The sequence below is a fragment of the Chelon labrosus genome (assembly GCF_963514085.1).
Source record: "Chelon labrosus genome assembly, chromosome: 14".
In the NCBI taxonomy this organism is placed as follows: Eukaryota; Metazoa; Chordata; class Actinopteri; order Mugiliformes; family Mugilidae; genus Chelon; species Chelon labrosus.
In genome coordinates, this window is record NC_140347.1 from 21,093,222 (window position 1) to 21,114,204 (window position 20,983).

The following is a 20,983-nucleotide window of genomic DNA, read 5'->3' on the forward strand; positions in this document are numbered from 1 at the left end:
GTTTTTTTCCATCTTATCCACATTTTTGTCTGTACACATGGCCTCATCAATAGAAGCTACCCAATCAAACATAACCGTCCCCACAACCATGCACCCTCCCACCACCGCTACGGCAACACATTTGCATCTTGTCATATCTTACACAGCCGTGCCATATGCTGTTAAAGGAAGCGTGGCAGCTAATAGAGTGGCAGCTGATGGCTGCTGCCTAATGACGGCCAAAGACAAATTTCATCAACTTCCCAAACAAGCAAGCATCCAGGGGGAGGGGAAAGAAGAGAGTGGAGAGCAGAAAAGAAAAGACTTGGCAATAAAAGAATCAAAGACTACTGATAGATAGATAGATAGATAGATAGATAGATAGATAGACTGACTGACTGACTGACTCAAACTATCAAACTCTATTGCAAACAGTTCTAACCAACCGACAGGTAAGTGGTAAACCCAAACCTGCAGGTTGCAAGACTTCCTCTCCTTTGTAAGCATCATAGTCACTTCCCTCATGTTGCTTTCGTGCACACACAGATGCACCAACAAATACACACAATAGGTTGCAGACATACCCACTCCATTCTTTCCTCTCAAATGCAGACTTGCACACACGCTGAGAGAGTGTCGCTGCTCAGTGCTCCAGCCAATAAAAGCCTTCATTAAAGAATCACGATGGGCCGTGTCATGCTCCAGTTTGTGGTAATTACAGTCGTCTGCCTGACACACAGGCAGGGACCTCTCCACCGCTGACCGCCAAGGTCAACTACCAGTTAGAATAGTTACATTCTCCTCTTCACGCAGTCACTGATGCTGGACCTAATCGCCCAATTTACTCTGGCGCACCATATGCACATAGACACACGACATCCTAGCGCACACACACTCACTGAGATGAGAGGTTAAATGAAATGGAGTCACAGCGGGATTCAGTAATATGGTACACTGCATTTTGCTGCTTTTTGTCATTTTGCTAGCAATACTGCAATTTGTTAAAGCTATAGTGTAATGGGATTCACCTCAAAAAGACTATCAATTATTTTTCCGCCCAGGTGTTCGCTCGGGCAGCCTTTCCCATGAAACAGAGGAACGCAATACAGAACTGAGACCAGCTTAAGAGGGCAGCTCTTTGTCCTGTGTAACAAAACGAGGGCTAAGGGCCAGGAGGCCTGGAGGAAGTTATTAAAACATTGGCACATGCGTGGAGCTGAGGTAGGCCAGTAATAATGCTCTCCTTCTCTCCTGGGTTGGTTTTTTTACTAAACCACCAGGCCAATTAAGCCAGTCTTCAGGGAGTAAGATCTGAGCTTTACATCAGATTTTATTCTTTCCAGATTGCCTTTTATAGCCATTATTTTGCCTTAAAAAGTACAAACAAAATGCCAGTGAATGAAGGGGAGCCATGGTATTGACTGTTTGCATATGGCTAGTGTACAAAAGTTGGTGTGAGGTTGGTGGGGCTGACGTAGACACCAGGCGTATGGTGCAGACATGTGGATTTGTGTTTAATTTAGGAATTCACATGCCATCCTTTCAGCCTCCGGCCCGAGTCTGATTTATATTTTAAAGCATGAGGTCGCTCCATTTACGTTACACTTACATTTTGGGGCCTTTATCAGATGCGCTAATCCACGGGGACTTATATTAAGACCACAGAAGAATAACAAAATTCCACAGGCTCAGTCTTCAACAAGACAGTGAGCAGTGAGAGGCTGATGAAGCATGCTCACTGATGCCAGTTTAACCCTCACAGAGCTCAGGGAAAATAAATCATTATTGAAAACAAGGTGGAATCAAATGCTAACCCGCCAACTGCACTACTGTACCACCTTCAGGTTTTCCAGGTCAGCTCTAGAGTGATCAGCACGGTACATGTGGCACAGTGGAGTTGGTAGAATAAGAAGTGTAGAAACAGAAAAGGCCAGTAAAGGTTTTGGCTGTTAACAAGGAGAGGACTCGGGCAACAGAGGATGTGCTACAGTAGGTGTCAAGCATGTGTGTGTACACTGCAGCATTCCTGGAGTTCAGGTTTGCTGTACTGCTCAAACATTCCATCAAGGGCGACAGAACGCCACAGCGACAGATTTACATACAGAACAAAGCTGCCTGCAGGCTAGGCCACTGGGACACAAACCTGCCCCTGCAGCCCCTCCTTTCCTCTCACACACGCACACAAACACACACGCTCTCTGAACACACGCGCTCACACGCCGGCACAAGCCCTGGGAGTACGCGTGTGTGCACCTGTCAGGGGTTAGCTGACACCTCTGCTGCTGGCAAAGCAGCTCCTCATTAGCATGGCTGTGATCTAGGGGTCCCCAGGGGTCCCAGCCTCCTCACCTCACCCCCCGTCCCCCCCTTGCACCTCTGCTCCTCTCCTCCTCCACCTCACTGCTCCCATCCGTCCCTCTTGCTCTTCCCACTCCTCCTCCTTCTTCTTCCGTGCTCCACTCCCCTCCGCTCTGATGGCTTGTTTGTCATGAAGGGGGCTAATCAGGGCACACAGGGCCAAGCGGATCAACTGTGCGAGTCTGTGTGCTCTTCACAGGGGATAGGGAGCTCGGACTGGAAACTACAGTACGGCAAGCAGGGGCAGACTGTCACAAAAATGTAGTAAAGGAAAGAGGGAGATGTAGAGAAAGAAATAAGTAGAGAGACTGCGGAGGGTGGCAGTAGCAGGCAGGGGGTAAGGCTCTCACACAGTGTGACTGGCTCCATGCTAACTCAAACCAGCTTCAGCCTGCTAACCATATACATCTGTGTGTCTGTGCATGTGTGTGTGTGTGTGTGTGTGTGTGTGTCTGCAGCCAATATGACCAGCTGAAATGCCTGACAGCCCAAGAGAAGATTTAAAGAAACAGTGCTCGTTAATGCATTTGCAGAAAAGTGTGTGGGATCGAGAGCCATGCACAAAATTGTAAAGTTTCTCCTTTTTTTTAAATCCCTTATCTTCTCCTTTTCCCTCTTTCCCTGTCTTCCTTTTCTCTCACGTACACACTAAGCACCTGTACAAGGTATCTGGGTACTCCACCCTGACCCTCATGCCTCCTGGGATGTGGGTCAAATGAACAATAAAAGGGATCAGGTATCTCCAACAACTTGATCACACACACACACACTGAGTAAGTCCAGCTGTACAACAATGCATGAGCAGAGAAGGCTCTCATGTAGCACGACTGAGGGAGCACGTTACCGTCATGAGGCAAGCTATCCCAGCCAGGGCACGGGGGACATGCTGTGAAAAATAACTGGCAAGACCTCTCTGTCAGCAAAGAGCTATGACTTCTGGCTCGGGTTCCAGGACAAAGGGGGAGAAAGAGGGAGCAATACAGAGAGAAAAGAGAATGAAAAGAAAAAGGGAGCTCCATAAAGTGCATTAGCTGAGCTTTCTGTGGCATTTCTCAAAGCCTGACTCATCGCCATCAGCTCCTAACTGGCCCCAGTGCCTGCACACACACACACACTCGCACCCACACACACTGTGTGTTCGTTTTAGGGGTCTGTGCACACACTTGTGGGGTCTGCTGTCTATCATGTGACGCTGACAAATGGATGACACTCAATCGTGCTTGTGGTTGAAAGAAGATGTAAGAGAGAGGAGCAAGATGGAGGAGAGGATTAAACAAAGAAAGGGAGGATGGGAGGGGGGGAAAGTCAGTGAAAAAGTGGATTAAAAAAAATAGAATGGCAGGCGGTGTGGAAATAGAGGAAGAATTGTGTTTTCTTTATCACCTGCATCGCCATTTTCAGCAAAATTACATCCATTTTAATTTCCATCCCCTGAACATTTTACTATGACACAACAGGGAAAACAGAAACAGACAACGTGAAACTAAAAAAAAGAAAAGAAACAAGAGGCATCTTCATTCACTGTAAGAGGAGATGTGTGATTCACCTTTAATAAATAGAATAAATAAAGCAGATTATTTTGGTTGTTTTTTTTTTTTTTAGAATAAAGCTGACCACTGATGAAGCAGACGAGAAAAACCAAAAAAAAAAAAAGCAAAATGCCCGGTAAGGTGACAGCAAAAAAAAAAACCTTGAGCTGCTTTGACACTGAAATGGAGACTGACTTTGTGGACTCACACAATGTTTGTGTAAGGTTTTACATCCAAATGAGCTTCGGTTATACCCCTCAGGGCATCTCACTTTGTCCGGAAAGTCAATTTCCAATTCCCTAGCACTGAATAGGAAATTGACAGATGAGTGACACGTGAATTGCAGTTTGTGGGTTTATTAAATTTTTCATTGGATCGATCAGTTTATACAAACACATGTAGGCTACTGTATATATTAAAAGGGTGTGAAAATGCATTGTTCCAGCCCTGATAAATACATACATGAGGAGTATTGCTCATCTTAAGTGTCCTTTTGCGAACGTCTCCAAGGATTTTCCTTCTCGACTGACACTGCCATTACATCTAATCTCATACAGTAGTGCTTTTATGCTTCTGTTTGTGATGTGTGTGTGTGTGCGGCAACGCATGTGTACGTTAGCATGTGTGTCTCTCGGTCCACCCTTCTGTGAAAGGGTGCTATATTCTTTCAGCAGCAGTAATGGTTCCCAGCTGGCTTCTGCCCATTGGAGCCAGTCCCGCTTAACTAGCAGCCCACAGGAAGATACCACCACGGCCTTGAATGGCACACAAGCCTTTCCAGCCTAATCAACTCACTATAAAACTTGCCCCTCGCATGCTTCACACAAGCTGCAGAGTCCATTCCAGTGACTGGGGGAAAAACATGCGTGATCTAATTCACTATTAACTTGAAATTAATTCGGGCTGTGAGATTCACAGGAGGGAGAGAGAGAGAGAGAGAGAGAGAGAGAGAGAGAGAGAGAGAGCACGTGGAGCATTGCATCGTTTGGCACCAATTTGCAGGTTGTCTAATTATTATTAGCTAAACTAAACCGAAGCAACAAAAACTGAAGAGTGATAGAAAAAAAAATGGATAGTGGTATTTATAGTTTACTGTATTTATAGTACGGTTCTGCTTGGTCTAGAAGAAGGGGTTACGGAGCTCATTTTAAAAAGCAGGATATGGGTATGTGATATCCTTAGACCTCTTAAACTAATAGTTTGAGAAGACTCCCGTGTTTGTCTGGTAAAAAAAAAAAAAAAAAAAAAAAAAAAAAGGCTTCTGCCAGGAGAAACACAGCAAACAGTTACCCAGTCCATTCATTCATTTGCACTTCAGTGTTTTTATGGATTTAACAAACAACAAAAAAAAAACTTTAACAGCTTTAGAGCTGCTGGGCTTTTGTTAAGTTTGCACAGAGCCAGGCTGTTTCCGGCCTTTATGTTAATATAAGATAACCAGCTGGTGGCTGTAGAGTCGCGTTTACCTATCAAATTTGAGAATGGTATTGATTTTCTTGTGTAAGGACGTGCAACGGTCGTGTCTCCAGGGGAATTCTGTTCTCTCTCCCGATGCGTCCCGAAATACTCAGGTGTGTCAAACGGTCTCTTGTCTCGCACCGTCTCTAACACGCAGACTCAAATTCTCCCGTACGCACTCAAATGCAGGCATGAACATAGATTCATCACTCGACACCCAGCACATATTTATGAAGTGACATGATGGGGCTGAGTTTGGCCCCAGGCCTCCCCCTGTGGGTTCCATGTGGCCTCTCCCTCTGTCTCCCTCTCTTTCATTTCATTCTTTCTTTCTTTCTTTCTCGTTTTCTCTCTGTCTTTCTGGCTGTTATCACGCTGATACATTTCCTACTCCTGGCACAGCTCCTGCATAGCTTATGGTTAAAGAAAGCTTTCATCTATCCAGTGCCTCTAGGACACACACACACACACACACACACACACACACACACATAAACACACTCACACCCACACATATACAAGCACTGGTACGGGCCAGCACTGCCCCGCCAGACCACAGGCTCAGACAAGCTCCGCTGGCACCAATCACCCTGATAACATCTTAGGCTTTATTTCATTTTGGCTTGCTCTGTTCTGCTCTGGGAAAGACCGGCACAGAGAAGAGGGCTTTCTGGAAAAGTATGAATTACGCCAGCATGCAAGGAGAGTGTAGCCCCTTAACCTTGAGCAGTTAACTCCCCTGTCTGCAATGCCATCTATGGACATGACAGTGCAAGCCCTTTCAACAGACCGGAGCTGATGTTCCTTTCCCATTCCTGCAGATGGCACGTCAGTTTTTAAGAAGTAAAGTTAAAGGAGGAAAGAATCCAACATAATGATAATAATAAAATATAATGAATAAAACCAGGAACTACTTTACTCTAAAGGATCTATTTTCTCAAAAAAATAAAACATTAAACATTAGCATGTGATTCCAAACCAACTGTCTCTATAGGTATTTCATAAGCTATCACTATTTTATAGTCCTTAAATAACAATTCAAAGTGTGATCTGCGGATTATCCAGAGCGGCAGCGGAACTATTTCTAGAAAGACATGTTACTATTAATAATTCTTTTGAGCACAAGTGAAATACTTTCCATTTCTTTTGTATTCAAAGCACCAGAAACATCAAAAATGTTAGGCAAATTAACCTAAGTCTATCTAGGCGCCTTTGTAAGTTAAAAGGGCAAACTTAGATTAAAAACGAAAGTGAATATGACCTTTGCGCCCAAACTTCTGCTTTTTTTTTTCTTCTTTTTCCCTCCTTCAGAAAACTTTTACTGCTTACAGTAAATCGCTACTGTGTATGTGAGGGTTGCACAGTGTGTATGAAGGTGGCATGAATAATGTGTTGTTTGTATACTAGATACCGCTCTTGGCACACCAAGACAAACCAACATAAAGGCAGCTTACGTTCGTCATGTGTTTGTCTGGGTCTAGTGTTTTCTCTCGGAGTAATTGCTCAAGACAAATAAGTGGATGAAATAAGGGGAATCGTAAGCGTACCATGAAAGGCTTTCAATATATCTTGCGGCGAAGCAGCCTGTAAAAGGAAAAATACGGCATAAACGCTGTCTCCTTATTTTCTTCCGCCACAAGCCCACCCAATCAGAGCAGGACACTAATAAGATAAGAGGAAAGGAACAACAACAGTGTTGCAAGTAGGATTACCCCTGTCTGACTGGCTAACAAGCACCATCTCTTTTCCTTTTCACAAATACTAATGGTAGCCCTTTTCTTCCCAAAGGCAAACACATGCTACTTTTCAAAAGATAAATGGGAGCGAATGCCCTGGTCAGAAATTTCCCCCACTTACTCCTGAAAGGGACATATGATATGCTATATACTAGTTGTCTGCACTATAGCTGAACACAAGATTTCCAGAGTGGAGGAAGGTGTACATGTTGCCATGCAGGTTCTCGTCTGCAGGTGTACACACACAAAAATACTTACACTTGTACTCTATGTATGAACGCCACGTTCTTTAAAGAACTTTCCTCATTAGTCAGCACTGATAATAGTGCACCTGTTAACAAATGTCACCAGTAGAGAGGGAAAGCAAGGGGTAGCTGTCGGCGCAGCAGTCAAAATACCTTGATTACAGCTATTTACACAAAGAACATAAACACGTTCACAAATTCCCGTCGACACAAGACGACTTGTGGGCCATGGCGGCGAGACCATGAAGTTCACATCGGCACTTTACTCAAAAGCCCCACACAAAAAAGTGTTTGTGTTGAATACCGAGGCACCGTCATCGGTCGCCATGCGTAGCGGGGACAGGGTGTGAGGTTTCTAATGCCTCTTCAGCAAGGCTGTTAAGGAGCAAAGAGTCCACACATCTGGAAGACACAGTCAGTCGGCACATGCTGAAAGTTAGCGGTGGCGCTCGCAGTCCAAATTAGTGGCGAGTTTTATTCCCCCGCTGTGGTAGGAAAATATCAAATCTGCTGCCATATGAGTGCCATAAAGTTGGCTGTGGAGTGTTTGATGCCTTCATGTGGGAGCCTTTAAGCCGTGTGTGTACGTGCGTGTGCGTGAGTGTGTTTGGTGGGAGATGCAGGCCTTAATGGGAGATGAGAGCCATTGTATGCATTCTTGCATGTACATATTTTTTTTTTCTGCATGTGTGTGTGCGGCTCTTATCAGCATGTGTGTGTGTGTGTGCATACTGCTGCATGTATGTTTCTGCTTTCCCGCACACACATACCTTGCTGCGTATGAAACGGTTACAGCAGTGTGCGCATGCAGCTGTGCCATTTTAGCAGCTCCCTTATAGACCTAGCTGACCCTCCTGTATAGAGCAGGCAGACAGACACAAGCAGAGTCAGACGGCCCCTGGGGTGGTCCTGTCTGAGGTGCAGTGTTATGGGCCAGCAACACTAGGGGCCCATACACAGGCAGGAACACGTATGCTGTAATTGCACACACACACAGATGTGTTCCTGAACCCAAATGTTCATACAACAGATAAAAAGAAATGATCAATTAAGGATATCAATAATTTACGTTAATTAAAAAGCCAAGACAAAAACTTTCTTTTGTTGTGTTTCCAAGTGTGAAAACCCTAATTTCTTCTGTTAGTTTGTAAGGAGATAAAAATTCTGAAATTGCAATTGAGAAATTTTACATTCAGCCTATAGCTGGTTGCCAGTGGCTTCTAGTTGCTGTGACTCGCATGCGGCACTGTGCAAAAACACCAACAATTATACATACAAACGGTCCAAAGCAAAATGCATAAATTATGATTAATTGTTCCTGCAGCGTATGTACTGAATCTATTTTGTGTCACAATTTTCTTGAAATATTGTGTAAAAATATTTCAAAAATAAAATTTTGTGTATTGCATTGTTTCAGGAAGAAAAAATAAAAGCATTCATCAACACAATCAGTAATCTAAACCTAGATCCGTGAAACCAGGACCTAAAAGTGTGTGTTAAGGTTATTCAAAATATGTTGCGTATTCGACTGAAGACGGGAGCGCACACCTAGTATTTTTTTTTCCCTACACACAGAGGAATAGGGAAATATTTTCCACTCACAGAATCTGCAAAAAATGCACACACGCGCAAATTAGAACATGAAAATAGACACACATGCCTAACAGCAGACACGAGATAAATTCCCTGGCAAGCGTTCAAAACACTCATGTAAGAACACACAAACACACACAGAAAACACTCTCGCAGACACACACACACATGCAAGTGAACACGCACTAGCTACACAGCTCCCACCATGTGACCCCTAATCACAACCCCAGAGCTTGGACATCAAATGAAGCAAGTTTAAAAAAAAAAAAGAAAAAAAAAATCATCAGGAGTAATTAACGCATTTTCATATGCAAATGTGATTAATGCAAAACTACAAAGTCATTATGCAAATCGACTTTTCCTTGAGCCTCTGTACAAATATTCGCCGCTCAAATCAGGGATCAGTCTCGCCATCTTTCTTTTTTTATCTCTCACCCCTCTCCCTCTCCCTCTATCTCTCCCTCTCTCTTGGAGTAGAGATAATACGTAAGTAGCATGTGAAGTTATTTCTAACTCACGCAGTGTGTGTGTTTTCATGCGATGGGCCGGGGCTATGGCATTACGCCGCCTGCCTACTGATTACTAGCTGCTTGGCACTGGAGCGAGACAGGGAAGCCGGCGTACAGGGGAAGGTATGAATATGCAAAAGCCTGATTGCTTTTCATGATTAAAGCCTATTTAATATGGAAATGAGAGCAAGCCAGGTGATTAAAGGAGCATTGGGTGGTGGGGCAAAAAAAAAATTGGGGAGGGGGGGCAGAGAGAGAGAGAGAGAGGGAGAGAGAGAGAAAAGAAGAAGAGAGAGGAAAAGGGACACCTTCAAATCCAGTGCAGAGGTGTGGAAACTGGAATGTCACAGTTATTTAGTGAGAGCAGCAGTGAAGCAGTGAAACAAGTGTCAAACACCGCCGATTTGACCTCTTTGAGCACAAAGGTCATTATCACTTTTGATGCGTTTCATAAGCGACACCGCAGTTTTTTTTTCATCTAAAAACCACTGTGACTCATTTAACGTGAAAAACAAAATCCCTCGTTGCCCATTAGCTCAAGAATAAAAACTGATCCTATCACGTTAAAATGCCCCTGCGCACTTAACACACTTTCACACCCGCAGATTATTTTCCACATGGAGGTGTGACAGTTCTAAAGTGGCGGGTGTCTCATTTATATTCTTTGATCGTGGATCCAGTGTTAGGGTGGTTCACTTAAGAGCACCGGTGTCGGCCTCACACCGTGCTTGCAAGTTGTTTGTCAGGAAAAAAAAAAAAGAAAAAAAAAAAGGCAAAATCTTTAACGCAATGTAGAACTATGCCCACAAAAGTGACAACGGGGAGATGAGAGGTGGACGGAGAGAGATACAGAGAGAGATGTTTGAGGATGTTGCTGTCGTTCACATCACCTCATGAAATATTTACTGTGTGATCTCCATACGCTGTGTTTGTGAGCGGGAGAGAATGAGTCAGAAAGAGAGAAAGAGAGAGAGAGAGAGAGAGAGAGAGAGAGAGAGAGGTTGTCATGCTGTGACTTCGCCCGTATGGATGTCTTAAAGCGCTCTAAGGGGGATCGACAGCAGTCCTGGGAGGAGTTCAAAGCAGGGCCAGGGTCGTCTTAGTATGGTAACACTTCCCTAGCGACAACCTCTCGCTTGCCTGATGACACGCATCATTCTTCACAGACGCCACACTCGCACATATACAAATTCATACAGGACACACATGCACGTACACACATTAACATACGCCGACAAAGCCCGCACATATACACGCATAGTGCATGCATCAGCAAGAGAAACTCTGGGCAAAAAAATAAAAAATAAAATCAGGGCAGAGAAGGGCCATTTTTCATCTACGCCGTGTGTACAAAAGAGTACACATGTGCTTGCATGCGCGTTTGCGTTCATGTGAGCGCGTTTGCACCTTTCGGGGTTGAATCTGCTAGCCTTGCAGCATGTTTGCAGTTTAAGCAAGCAGGCTGACAGACAAAGAGGCCAGACAGGATGTTATAAAACACCGCCAGGAGAGAGAAAAAACAATCCAGGAGAGGATGGGGTTAAGCCTCATTATGTTATGCATACAGTGCACGGTATTTTGTGCATCATTAGCATGTGTACATGGAAATGTATGTGAGAAGTTTGACATGCACGTCTTATTTTCATCACATGTTTTGAAATAGCCGTGTATTAGCTTGTATGCCCCAAAGTTCCTCAATATGTGCAAGCAAATGAGATGCTTCCTTATGTGTGTGTCTCTCCGTGTGTGAGTGTGAGTACTTCTAACACATTGGACTTAATTAGACCTAATAATGTAATCTAATTTGGTTGAAACTTGAGACTGCCTTGAGTGGCAATCTAATGTGTCGAACAAAGCTCTCCTCTTCTCTTTCATTTGGCGCTTGGAGTGCTTTCATGTCCTGTTCTCTTAGTGATAAGACTGTCTGTCTGAATGACTAACTGACTGCCGCTCTAAAAGGCTGACTCACTCACAGACTGTGAGTGTTTTCCTTTGACCACCTAGCAGACAAAAATGCCATGTCAAATGAGTCTTTTTAATAACAAAGCTTCCAAAATGTTTTTTCCTCTGCGTCGCTGTTAAGCGCTCATTAAATTTCCATTAGACAATTAACAAAAACCACATTATTATTGATCGATGTTCAGTTACTATTTTTTAAACTCAAGCTGTTTTTCATCTGCGGGAAAATCTTCTGTACTCTGCGAAAAAGCATCCTTTTATTTTCCCCCTGAAATTACCAGTGACATCCAAAACTGCGCTGTCACATATTGTTTGTGATCCCCTACAATAGATTTCTCCCACCGTGCTCGATGGTGGCCACACACACAGCTGCCGGCCGCACGCAGAAACCATGCGCATGCACTGGTTTCTGCAGCGATGACAAAAGACGTCTTCATGAGCTTTGATGCCGAAATGATGTTCAGCTTCATAACGTGTTTGGTCTCCTAGGATCCTCAAGAAACAAATATTCAAGCCACGCGTAAAACCAAACCATAGGGCCTCCCTGTATTTTGACCGTGTGTAAGGTTTGTAATATGGTCACAGGTAAGCAGACTTATGATTAGAAATAGCTTGCGCCGTGAATTGTAACCACTCAAATGGGTTTAAAAAAAAAAAAATCAGCGCTCCTACGGTGAACCCAAGCAGCCGCGGCCTGTTATCGTGATTTCTACAAACTCACACCTTTTACATGTGTTAACACATGATAAACCAGTATAACCCCTTAGTTATGTCGGAGATGTAGAGGGAGTTGTATAAGAACCTAATTTGACAATTATATCAACTCAATCTATCTAAAGCGTGTCTCTGTGCATGTCTGCAGCGACAAAATCTAACGTTATTCAGTCTGCTCTCAGTCTAAAGCCTTCCTTAAACATATTTAAGTCTGACCATGACATAAGAGTGTAACACTGTGGTAGCCAGTTTCTGTGTTAACTGCATAATCTTGCATGAAATTCCCGGATGGTAACTTTTACAATGCAGCCATCCTCCCTCTTTAAACCAACTCCCTCTTAGTCTACTGGAGTCTGTGTAATCCTGGATGGCCTTCCCAGCTCCTGGGTGCGATGGTGACTGTCTCCTCTGATAACTTTGAATTGGCTTCCCTGCAGCGCTGGCAGTCTACAGTCCTTGCCATCCCCCCCCCCTACCCCCCGCCCACACCCTCCCCTTCCCATTCCCCTTCCCGTCCCCCTTCCCCTCATAGCCAGATGAACGGCCTTGCTGCTTTATTAATCCCCTTCTCCTCACCACGCACGCAGATGAATTTTAATCAGCTTTCTTAACCTCTTCATATGCTGCAGGATTTCTTTACAAACGCTCAGACACGTGACGTGCACTCACACGGGCAAAAAATAAATAAATAAATTAAAAAATCAAATACGCGCGCACGCTCATTCTGGGGGCGGCTCCTCTATCACCTTCTTCCTCGCCTTTCACAATTGGTTTCAGCTGAAGAAGTCCTTCAGGCCTGCGAGTGTGTGTGTGTGTTTGTGTGTCATTTCATGTGCATATGTGTGTGATGTTTTACTTAGAATGGAGCAGAATAGACGTACTGTGCAACTCTAATAAAATCATCTCAGGCTACATTAATCCCTCCTGAAGGCCACTGTCAAAATAACAAACAGCTGGGATTCTTTAAAGAGAGCTATCTGTGTTGGACAGGTGAGAGATGTGCGTATGCATGTGTGGGCATGTCTAAGTGCACCTATGTGTGTGCTTGAGACGTATGCTTCTATACCGACAGAGAGCTCCCTTCAAGACTATGTGTTTATTATTCAGATGCTTATTGGCTGTTTTAGAGGCAGTGCACACTTTGTTCTACATACCTCCTCTCTCCTGTTTGGGGCATATCCCCTTGGCCGGCGTCATCCTCCTCGCCTCATCCTCCTCTCCTCCAGGAGTCACCTGGATGCCCACTTCCACTGGAATGGACCCCCTGCCCAGCTCCAGTGACCTGGCCCTGGGAGAAATGGGAAGGCCCATGATGCCACCAGCCTCCCCTGGCTTGGAGAAGGACCCCGGGCCGCCAGCAGGCCCGCGGCACAGGCGGCGCTTGTGCTCGATGAAAACCAGGATATCACCCAGAGGGAAGTTGGTCTGGCACTGGCCGCAGGTCAGCAGATCATGCTCTCCGTGTCCCACCCTCCGAGGGCTGGGGGAGGACGACTCCAGAGATGGAGATCCGGCCCCTGAGTCATGATTGGCTTCTGCTGCAGAAATAGGAAGGTAAAAGATGTCAGTCACTGTTGTCGCTTCTTTTTTTTTTTAAGAGAGAAAGAAGAAAGGCAGGCAGGCGCACTAGCAGAAAGAAGGTTTAGTTATTCCTGAAGTCGTTACCTGATGAAAGCCATCCCTCTCTACCACACAAGATGATCATTACATTTACAACTGTGTCACTTTCATGCCATAAAACAACGCCACTGCAAAGCGGCTTCGCTTAGACAAACACCTGCGCAGCTTATCCGTGAGAGATCTGCGTGGGTGGGACCCAGTGCATACAGTGCATGTATGTGTGTGTGTGTACGTGTGTGTGCGTATCTGCCTGTGTTTTTGTGCGTGTGGCCAGGAAGCTATTCATCTCACAGTGCAGGCTGGGTTTCCGGTGAGGGCCTTTGCTGCACTAAGCTGTCATAACCAGACGGCTGCCTTCACCATGTGGGAGCCGAGGCTTGTGCAGAACAAAGTGTAGCGTAACGGAGGCCACATCCACCGCGCGTGTGTGTTCATGTTTGTGCGTATCGTATAATAAGACAGAGAAAAGAAAAAATGAGAAGGAGGGGAGGGAAAAAAAAACAGTAAGATGCCTAAGTATGTGTGTACATGAATGGATCAGGACTCAGGTGAGTTTGAACACTATATTCTCTACAGACAGAAAATCTATAAAGTCAAACCTGGGGTCCTGTTAAGAGAGTAAATCTCATTCTTCACAGATCTGACACGGTCATTAATAACCATTACACATTCTTCCTCCCTTCCTCCCCTATGGTGTCGACTCTGTCCCTCGGCTTAACATAAATCCCTCATGGACTGCCTCCATTTTTTTAAACTCTACCCTGATGTACCAGTATGAAAATGTGTCTTGTTCTAAAGAGCCCAGAGGAAACCTGAAGCTCCGGAGACTGTTGGGGTGTCTGAGTGAGCGGGTACCCGGGGAGGAGGTGTTGATGCCTGGGAGAGAAGCATAGCAGCGCTTGCCTGTCTCTGCTGCTTCTCCACTTCTAGAACCCGCATTCCCCCCTCCCTGCCTCCTCCTCTTTGCCTCTCTTTTCTCTCTTTCTCCAAACATGACACCCTAATAATTGCAAAGATTAGACAAAGAGGATGTGTGCTCATTTGTGCGCTTTTGGTGTGCAGCAGTTATCAGAGGAGAGATCCTAAAATCTCCTATCACCCATCTCCAACTGTCAGGGAGGCCCTGCCCCTCTAAACTCCCTGTCATAGTTGTTACACTCGGGCAGAATTGCGACTAAATATTACACATCTTTTTAACCCATTTTTATCTTTTTAGAAGTGTTTCTTTGCGACTGTGAATCTCCCCGCTAGCCAATCACCCATCCGCCCACATATGCACACACACACGCGCGCGCGTTCCAGTCGTCTCACTTCGCCCTGGAGTGATGATCCGATGCCAAATATCTTTTCTCTAAATGGCGATGGGCTCCTGGATGCCTGCCAAATAATTTCCATCTCATAATCTTTGGCGGCAAAGAAGGAACACAAATACATATTTACCTACAGTTCACAGCTTGTGACCATAATTCACATGAAGCAATGCTCCGGAGTGCTCAACCAAGCCATGTGAATGTGCAGACGCAGTATGTGGAATGCATATAGGTGGGACGATGCAGGAGATCTTTCTGCAAACAACAAGGCGTGCTCTCATTTCTTTGAAAACGAGACAGGTGGTATGAGACCCAGATCCTCATATGTCGTAAATGAGGAAAAGACAACATCAAGTCAACAAGCTGACAGACACCTGGGCATTTGAACTTGACTCTCTCCCTGTGAGAGACAGAGACAAATACAGTAAGGCCTGTTTGTTAACATATGGTTGAGTAACATGGCCTGCGGCAGAAGGCAGTAAATTAACAGGAGTTGGCACCGTGACTATGCCACTGGAATATCAGTCGGACACCTTCTAAAAACCGCACCCCTCTTTGAAACCCGTTCACTCATCTCTCCCGAGGCTCACCTGTGTGAGAAAAAAACGCGTGCAAGAACGGACCGAACATGGAATGCTTGCGGGGGGAACAAAAAAACTTGGGCACAAATACACTGAAATGGAAACATACACACGAAAGAATAACACGCTAATGTGGCCTATCACCGTGACAGACAGAGTCTAATTCCTCTGTATAAACTCCTATGTGAGAGGAACAAGCCTGATAGGTAAAGGAGCATGGCTGACGCATTGTCAAACATGCCATCACTGAGAAGGCGTGATGATAGCAATGAAACCCGGCTGTCTAACACGATACCACGCGTACTTTATTCCTCTCTTGGTCTCTGTCTTTCTTGCACACACATACGGGGAGCTGGATTCACCCAAAGACAGTCCTGCTGCTCTGCCTTATCAAGTGTGAGTTAAGTCAGGCAGCCTTAGAGCACCCCCTATCAGTTTGATGAGGAGAAAGTCAGTCAGTCAGTCGCTCTACTGCTGCTGCTGCTGCTGCTGCTGCTGCTGCTGCTGCCACTGCACAATACATACCAGATGGGAGACACAGCTGAAGACAATGGGCCTCTTTCACCAAAATTTCCATTTTAATTTCCAAAGGTTGAAAATATATTTAAACGACCGTCAAGAATGCGCTTAACAAAGAACTAGGGCTGATTCCTGAGTCTATTTTTTTTTTTATTGTAAATAAGAAAATCCCTCACATGCGTTGTTTGCTTACAGTTAAATTGCAATTAAACCGACAAAACTGGTATGTACACAGTAAATGTAAAGTTCTCACCTGTCTTTTTTTCACATTAGCTGCCAGCTAAAACAAGCAAGGTATGTGAAAGATGCCAAAGTACATACACGGCCTCCTGTCAAGTCCCCTGAGATTAATGACACGTCTGGCTAATTCAACTCTGTCCTTATATGCTCTTGTAAACCAGATGAGTCTTCTGTTGTTTCATTGTGATTGTGAAGGTGAAAGTAAAGAAAAATGTACAACTCAGTTTAACAAGCGATTGCCCCAAAGTCGAATGACGGCCGAGGGAAACGCATTTATTTTTTTATTTTTATTTGGCGAAACATTTCTTCATATTTAAATTCGATGAAAGGCTCCGAAGCAGCGTTAAACCGAAACCATAAAACTATTTTCCGTTGCCGCTAAAATCCTGACCTCACTCAACATTTTAATACCGGCTGCACACTCCGTTCTGCTGTTAAAAGCAGAGTAAGGCCATGGGCACTCATATGACAGTCGACCATGCTGTATGGGTTCAGACCTGTCTCCCTTTCTTTGTTTTCCATTTGCTGAGCTAAAGAACACATGCATACACACACACACACACATGCACACACGCACGATCTTATGTGTAAACCCCACAGGGAAAGTCGGATAAGATTCACACTGTCATTGAAAATAAATGACACCAGCAACGTTGCAGATGGTTGCAATCAAAAATTCAAACAACAAGCGGCCTCGCTTAGCCTATCCCTTTTTCTCAGCTGCGATTGCCAAGGAGAGCTGCAACAGTGTGCGTTGTGTAAGGCCAGGCCTGTGTGTTTCATTATCTTATCACCATTTAATCTGTAGCAGTCTCATTCCTTATCATAAATCTTAGATTATCAGCCTGAAAGTGAGCAAAATACAGCTCTGCAGCTGACTGTGACTTGTCACCAAATCGCTATAAATGACTTGCAACCTATGAGGCATGACATTTGGAGATATAAATCAAATTTGCCAAACAATTTTAGCGATATACTAATAAAAAGAAGCTTTATGGCATTGCAAAACTGATTAAATGTGTTCAATAACACTGAAATATAGAAAGAAAATCTGAGAACAAACTGCAGTGCCTCACAGTAAATCATAAATCGCTCACCAGTCATCTCCTGTGAGATTATCATCCGGTTACCACAAAGTGTGTGAATATTTACTGTGGTGTCGCAGCGCGTACCGTGGGTTTCTCCCCATCATTTGACAGCCATATGGTGCAAATAAAGAAGAAAACATTAACTGTTTCACAAGTAGCATGCCAATTCTTAGAGTAAACAGTTATCACGAGGCAATTCCATGGCTGGATCCAGAAAAGAATTCGCTATAATATTGCTGATATTAGACTGCACACACATGCACCAGTCTCAGAGCAGGGGAGACGTGTGGTGCTAAACAGCAGCCGCTGCGCATTAATTTGTGTGTGATTCATAAGGATATTTGTATGATAGGTCTCCCTTTGTCATGGATGTGACTCCAAGCTGAATCACTGAGGCTGTTTTGAGGATGTTTTCTCTACAGGAGTCTTAATAAAACAAAGAATGGATTGTAAACCGAAGGTCAGCTTTGACATGGGCTGAATAGCTTGTTACATGGGATTTGTTAGAATGTGAACGGTTTGTGTATGTATTCGTGCGTTCTGCTGAGTCTCTACGTCTGTCTTTTCTTCTGAGTGCATTCGCTGCAGGTACAGTCGCTTGTACGTCCCTCTAGACATCTGGCCTGGCAAGAACATTTCCAGCACAGTCTTCCAAGAACAGCCTTTACAGAAATATGCTGACATTCAGGTTCTGTCCTCTCCCAAGAAGTGCATGACCTATAGGCCTAGCATGGCTGCAGGGCACAAGCCTGTGTTCAGTTTCACTGGATAACCCCTGTCAGCATCCTGCAGTAACTTCATATTTTCACTTGTGAAACGAGACTCCCTGTGACTAGTCTTGGCAGCTGACACTAAACCGTGGAACCAAGCCAGCCTATTGATGAAGTGATATTAAAATATTAGACAAATATGATAAATAATCAGTCCAGTGTGTTTTTCTTTTCATCAGTTTACCTTCTCCTTCTACAGCATACATGTGAAAAAAAGAAAAAAGCTCTCGTTTTATGTTGACTCATTCAAATTACAGTTTGGTTTTCCCCCAGCGCTCCTCAGATCTTCCGCCTGAGGAGTGTTCCTGGTCCTCTCCTGACCCACCCGTCTTAAGGAAACAGCCCACAGCAGCCTGCAGCATCCAGACGCTGAATGATAGGTACATTAAAAGCCTTCCTGCCATAGCTTAGGTGCTTAATGCAAATAAGTGCATCTGTGCAAACACTCACTCACAGACACACATTGTTCTTGCAGAGGGAGAACAATTAAATGTTCTTTATTTATTTATTTCTTTATATATATATATATATTTTTTTTTTTTTTTTTTTTTTTTTGCTCGTCAAAGTCCATTTCTGTCTGTGCTTTTGACTTCAAACAAAACAAACACCTGCAAGAGCAGCTCTTCCTTAGTCTTGTAGTTTTGACTCTGAGGTCATTGCTACCGCTGGAGGCCACAGTTCAAAAGCGAGAGACAGCCTGCGTATCATGTGAAAGAACAGGTAGGACGAGATTCTGGCCCTACAGATTGCCCAGCTTTTCAGCATCCTACTTGCTCTAATAACTACTTTAAGACAACACTGACTGACTGCATGATTGAGCTGAAAATCAAACAGTTGTCAGCATTTACAGATTTGAGGTCGTTGAGCTGTGAGTGGTTAAGACAGATCGGGGATGATTAAAAAGATCTCTAAAAGCAGTTATTAAAAAATAAAATAATAATAATTAAAAAAAAAAGCTTCAGGCAAGAACACATGGATCCTGAGGACATTCAAACTCAGCTTCAGCTCCGACAAAGAATTGAAGAAATCTAAAGCTAATCTGTGACAACTAATTACCAGCCTAATTATGCAAGTATCTGCATTCAGCACCACAGGTTCACTTTTAAGAATCTGCTGACTGTACAGCAGGTGCTGTGTGAGGCTTTGTCTAACTATCATCCAAAGGATGTCAAACAAAGTGACCCATGGCTGGAAGGAGCACGAGCAAATATTTAACAGTTAGTCCAAATTTGTTCACTGAGGACAGGAAGGAATATGTGTGAGACGCTGCAATTATTTGCCATATTCATGCAGCCATATGTTAAACACACACACACAGACACATGCCTGAGGTAAAACTGTTCTCATGTTAGAGATTTAAGTTCAAAATCTCTCCACATCTCTCCCTCTCCAGCTTTAACTGACAGACAGCGACTGTGACAACAGAGAGAATAAACTGTCTGATTAATATTCACACAGGATCATTATTTGTCATCTGCCTAAAAGCTGCTGGAGATGCTCCACACTTCCTCGATTAGAAAAGGAGAAAAGAAAAACGACAACATTTGGATTTCAGGTTGATCTTTGCGTTTGAAATTTGCGCAATTATTTAAAGTGAGAAATCCAGAGTCGGTGAGAGGAGGGAGGCAGAGAGACAAAGTGAATGGGATAAATGATTAGTCTAAATGCTAAATGTGTCGGGTGGGACGGAATGCACCTAACCGTTTTCAGCACAAAGCAGATTGGCCAAAGATTACATCATGAACTTCTGCAATGAATTACCCAGATTAGGCCTGTATGAAATTGGATTTAGGCACAGCAGAGCGCTGGGAGATGAAGGTTAGATTGATATAATTGATTTGAAATTGGATTATACGACTTTTTAATCATATGCCCCCCTCCAAAAAATAAAAAATAAAAATCCTGGCACAGATTTCATCTGCGCAATTTAATTAATTTGTTCTGTTTTTTTTTGTTTGTTTTTTTTTTCGCTGCTCTGAAAAAGTAAACAAGTTGCGAGTCTCGGTTTTAAAATGTGGCATGAATAAAAGTTGAGATTGTTTTTAACTTGTGTGGCATGTTTTTCTTTCTTTGTGTGTGTGTGATTGCAAAAAGGAAAATATACACATATATATACAGCTTGTTTTCGTGCGCAATTAAAATTTAATTCCGTTCTTAAAAGTACTTATGGGCCTTCATGTGTCAGGAAGAAAATATATTTTGACTTTGTGTATGAGTGTGAGAATGTGTGACACAGAGTGAGAGCGGAAGAGAAGTAAAGAGGTGGTTAAATAAAAAAAACAAAAAAAAACAACAACATTTGAATCTACATTATCTTGTGCAAAGTCACCGAATAAATAACTACATTTAGAAACATGTGAAATGTTTCGCAAAGTGCACATAAATATGCACATTTCCACGTGTTGCAATATGCTGGGGAATAAAACGAAATTGTACCGTGATGAAATGTTGGATTACACGCTAAACGCACGTGCGTGCATGCTTGCAGACACACACACACACACACACACACCCAGACACACACACTCTCACACACTCAACCAGACAGCCCCCATTGTAGTTGCCATAAGATCATCTATGGTAGTAAAGTCTTATGAAGCTGAAAAGGCGCATTTAAAACTGGAGCCGTAGTAAATACACAAAAAGATATTAGACTGTGAAGTGACTCGGATTGAGTCTAAGTTAAGAACGAACACAATGTGTTTTTTTTTTTGTGTGTTTGTGCACAAGTGTAATCGTATGGTCAATTAATTTTCACAAATCAGTTATAGTCGG

At 43.8% G+C, this 20,983-nt stretch overlaps 1 protein-coding gene across 2 annotated transcripts in view; it reads right to left on the reverse strand.

The window, feature by feature from the left end:
• The window catches only part of bcl11bb (BCL11 transcription factor B b), a 28,952-nt gene that overhangs the window by 7,060 nt on the left and 909 nt on the right, over positions 1 to 20,983 (reverse strand). The window contains exon 2 of one of the 2 annotated variants that reach the window (XM_084560770.1): positions 13,235 to 13,615. In XM_084560770.1, coding sequence (XP_084416896.1) covers positions 13,235 to 13,615 — 381 coding nt within the window. Of the gene's footprint in view, positions 1 to 13,234; positions 13,619 to 20,983 lie in introns of both variants that reach the window. The other variant, XM_084560769.1, reaches the window with a different exon arrangement.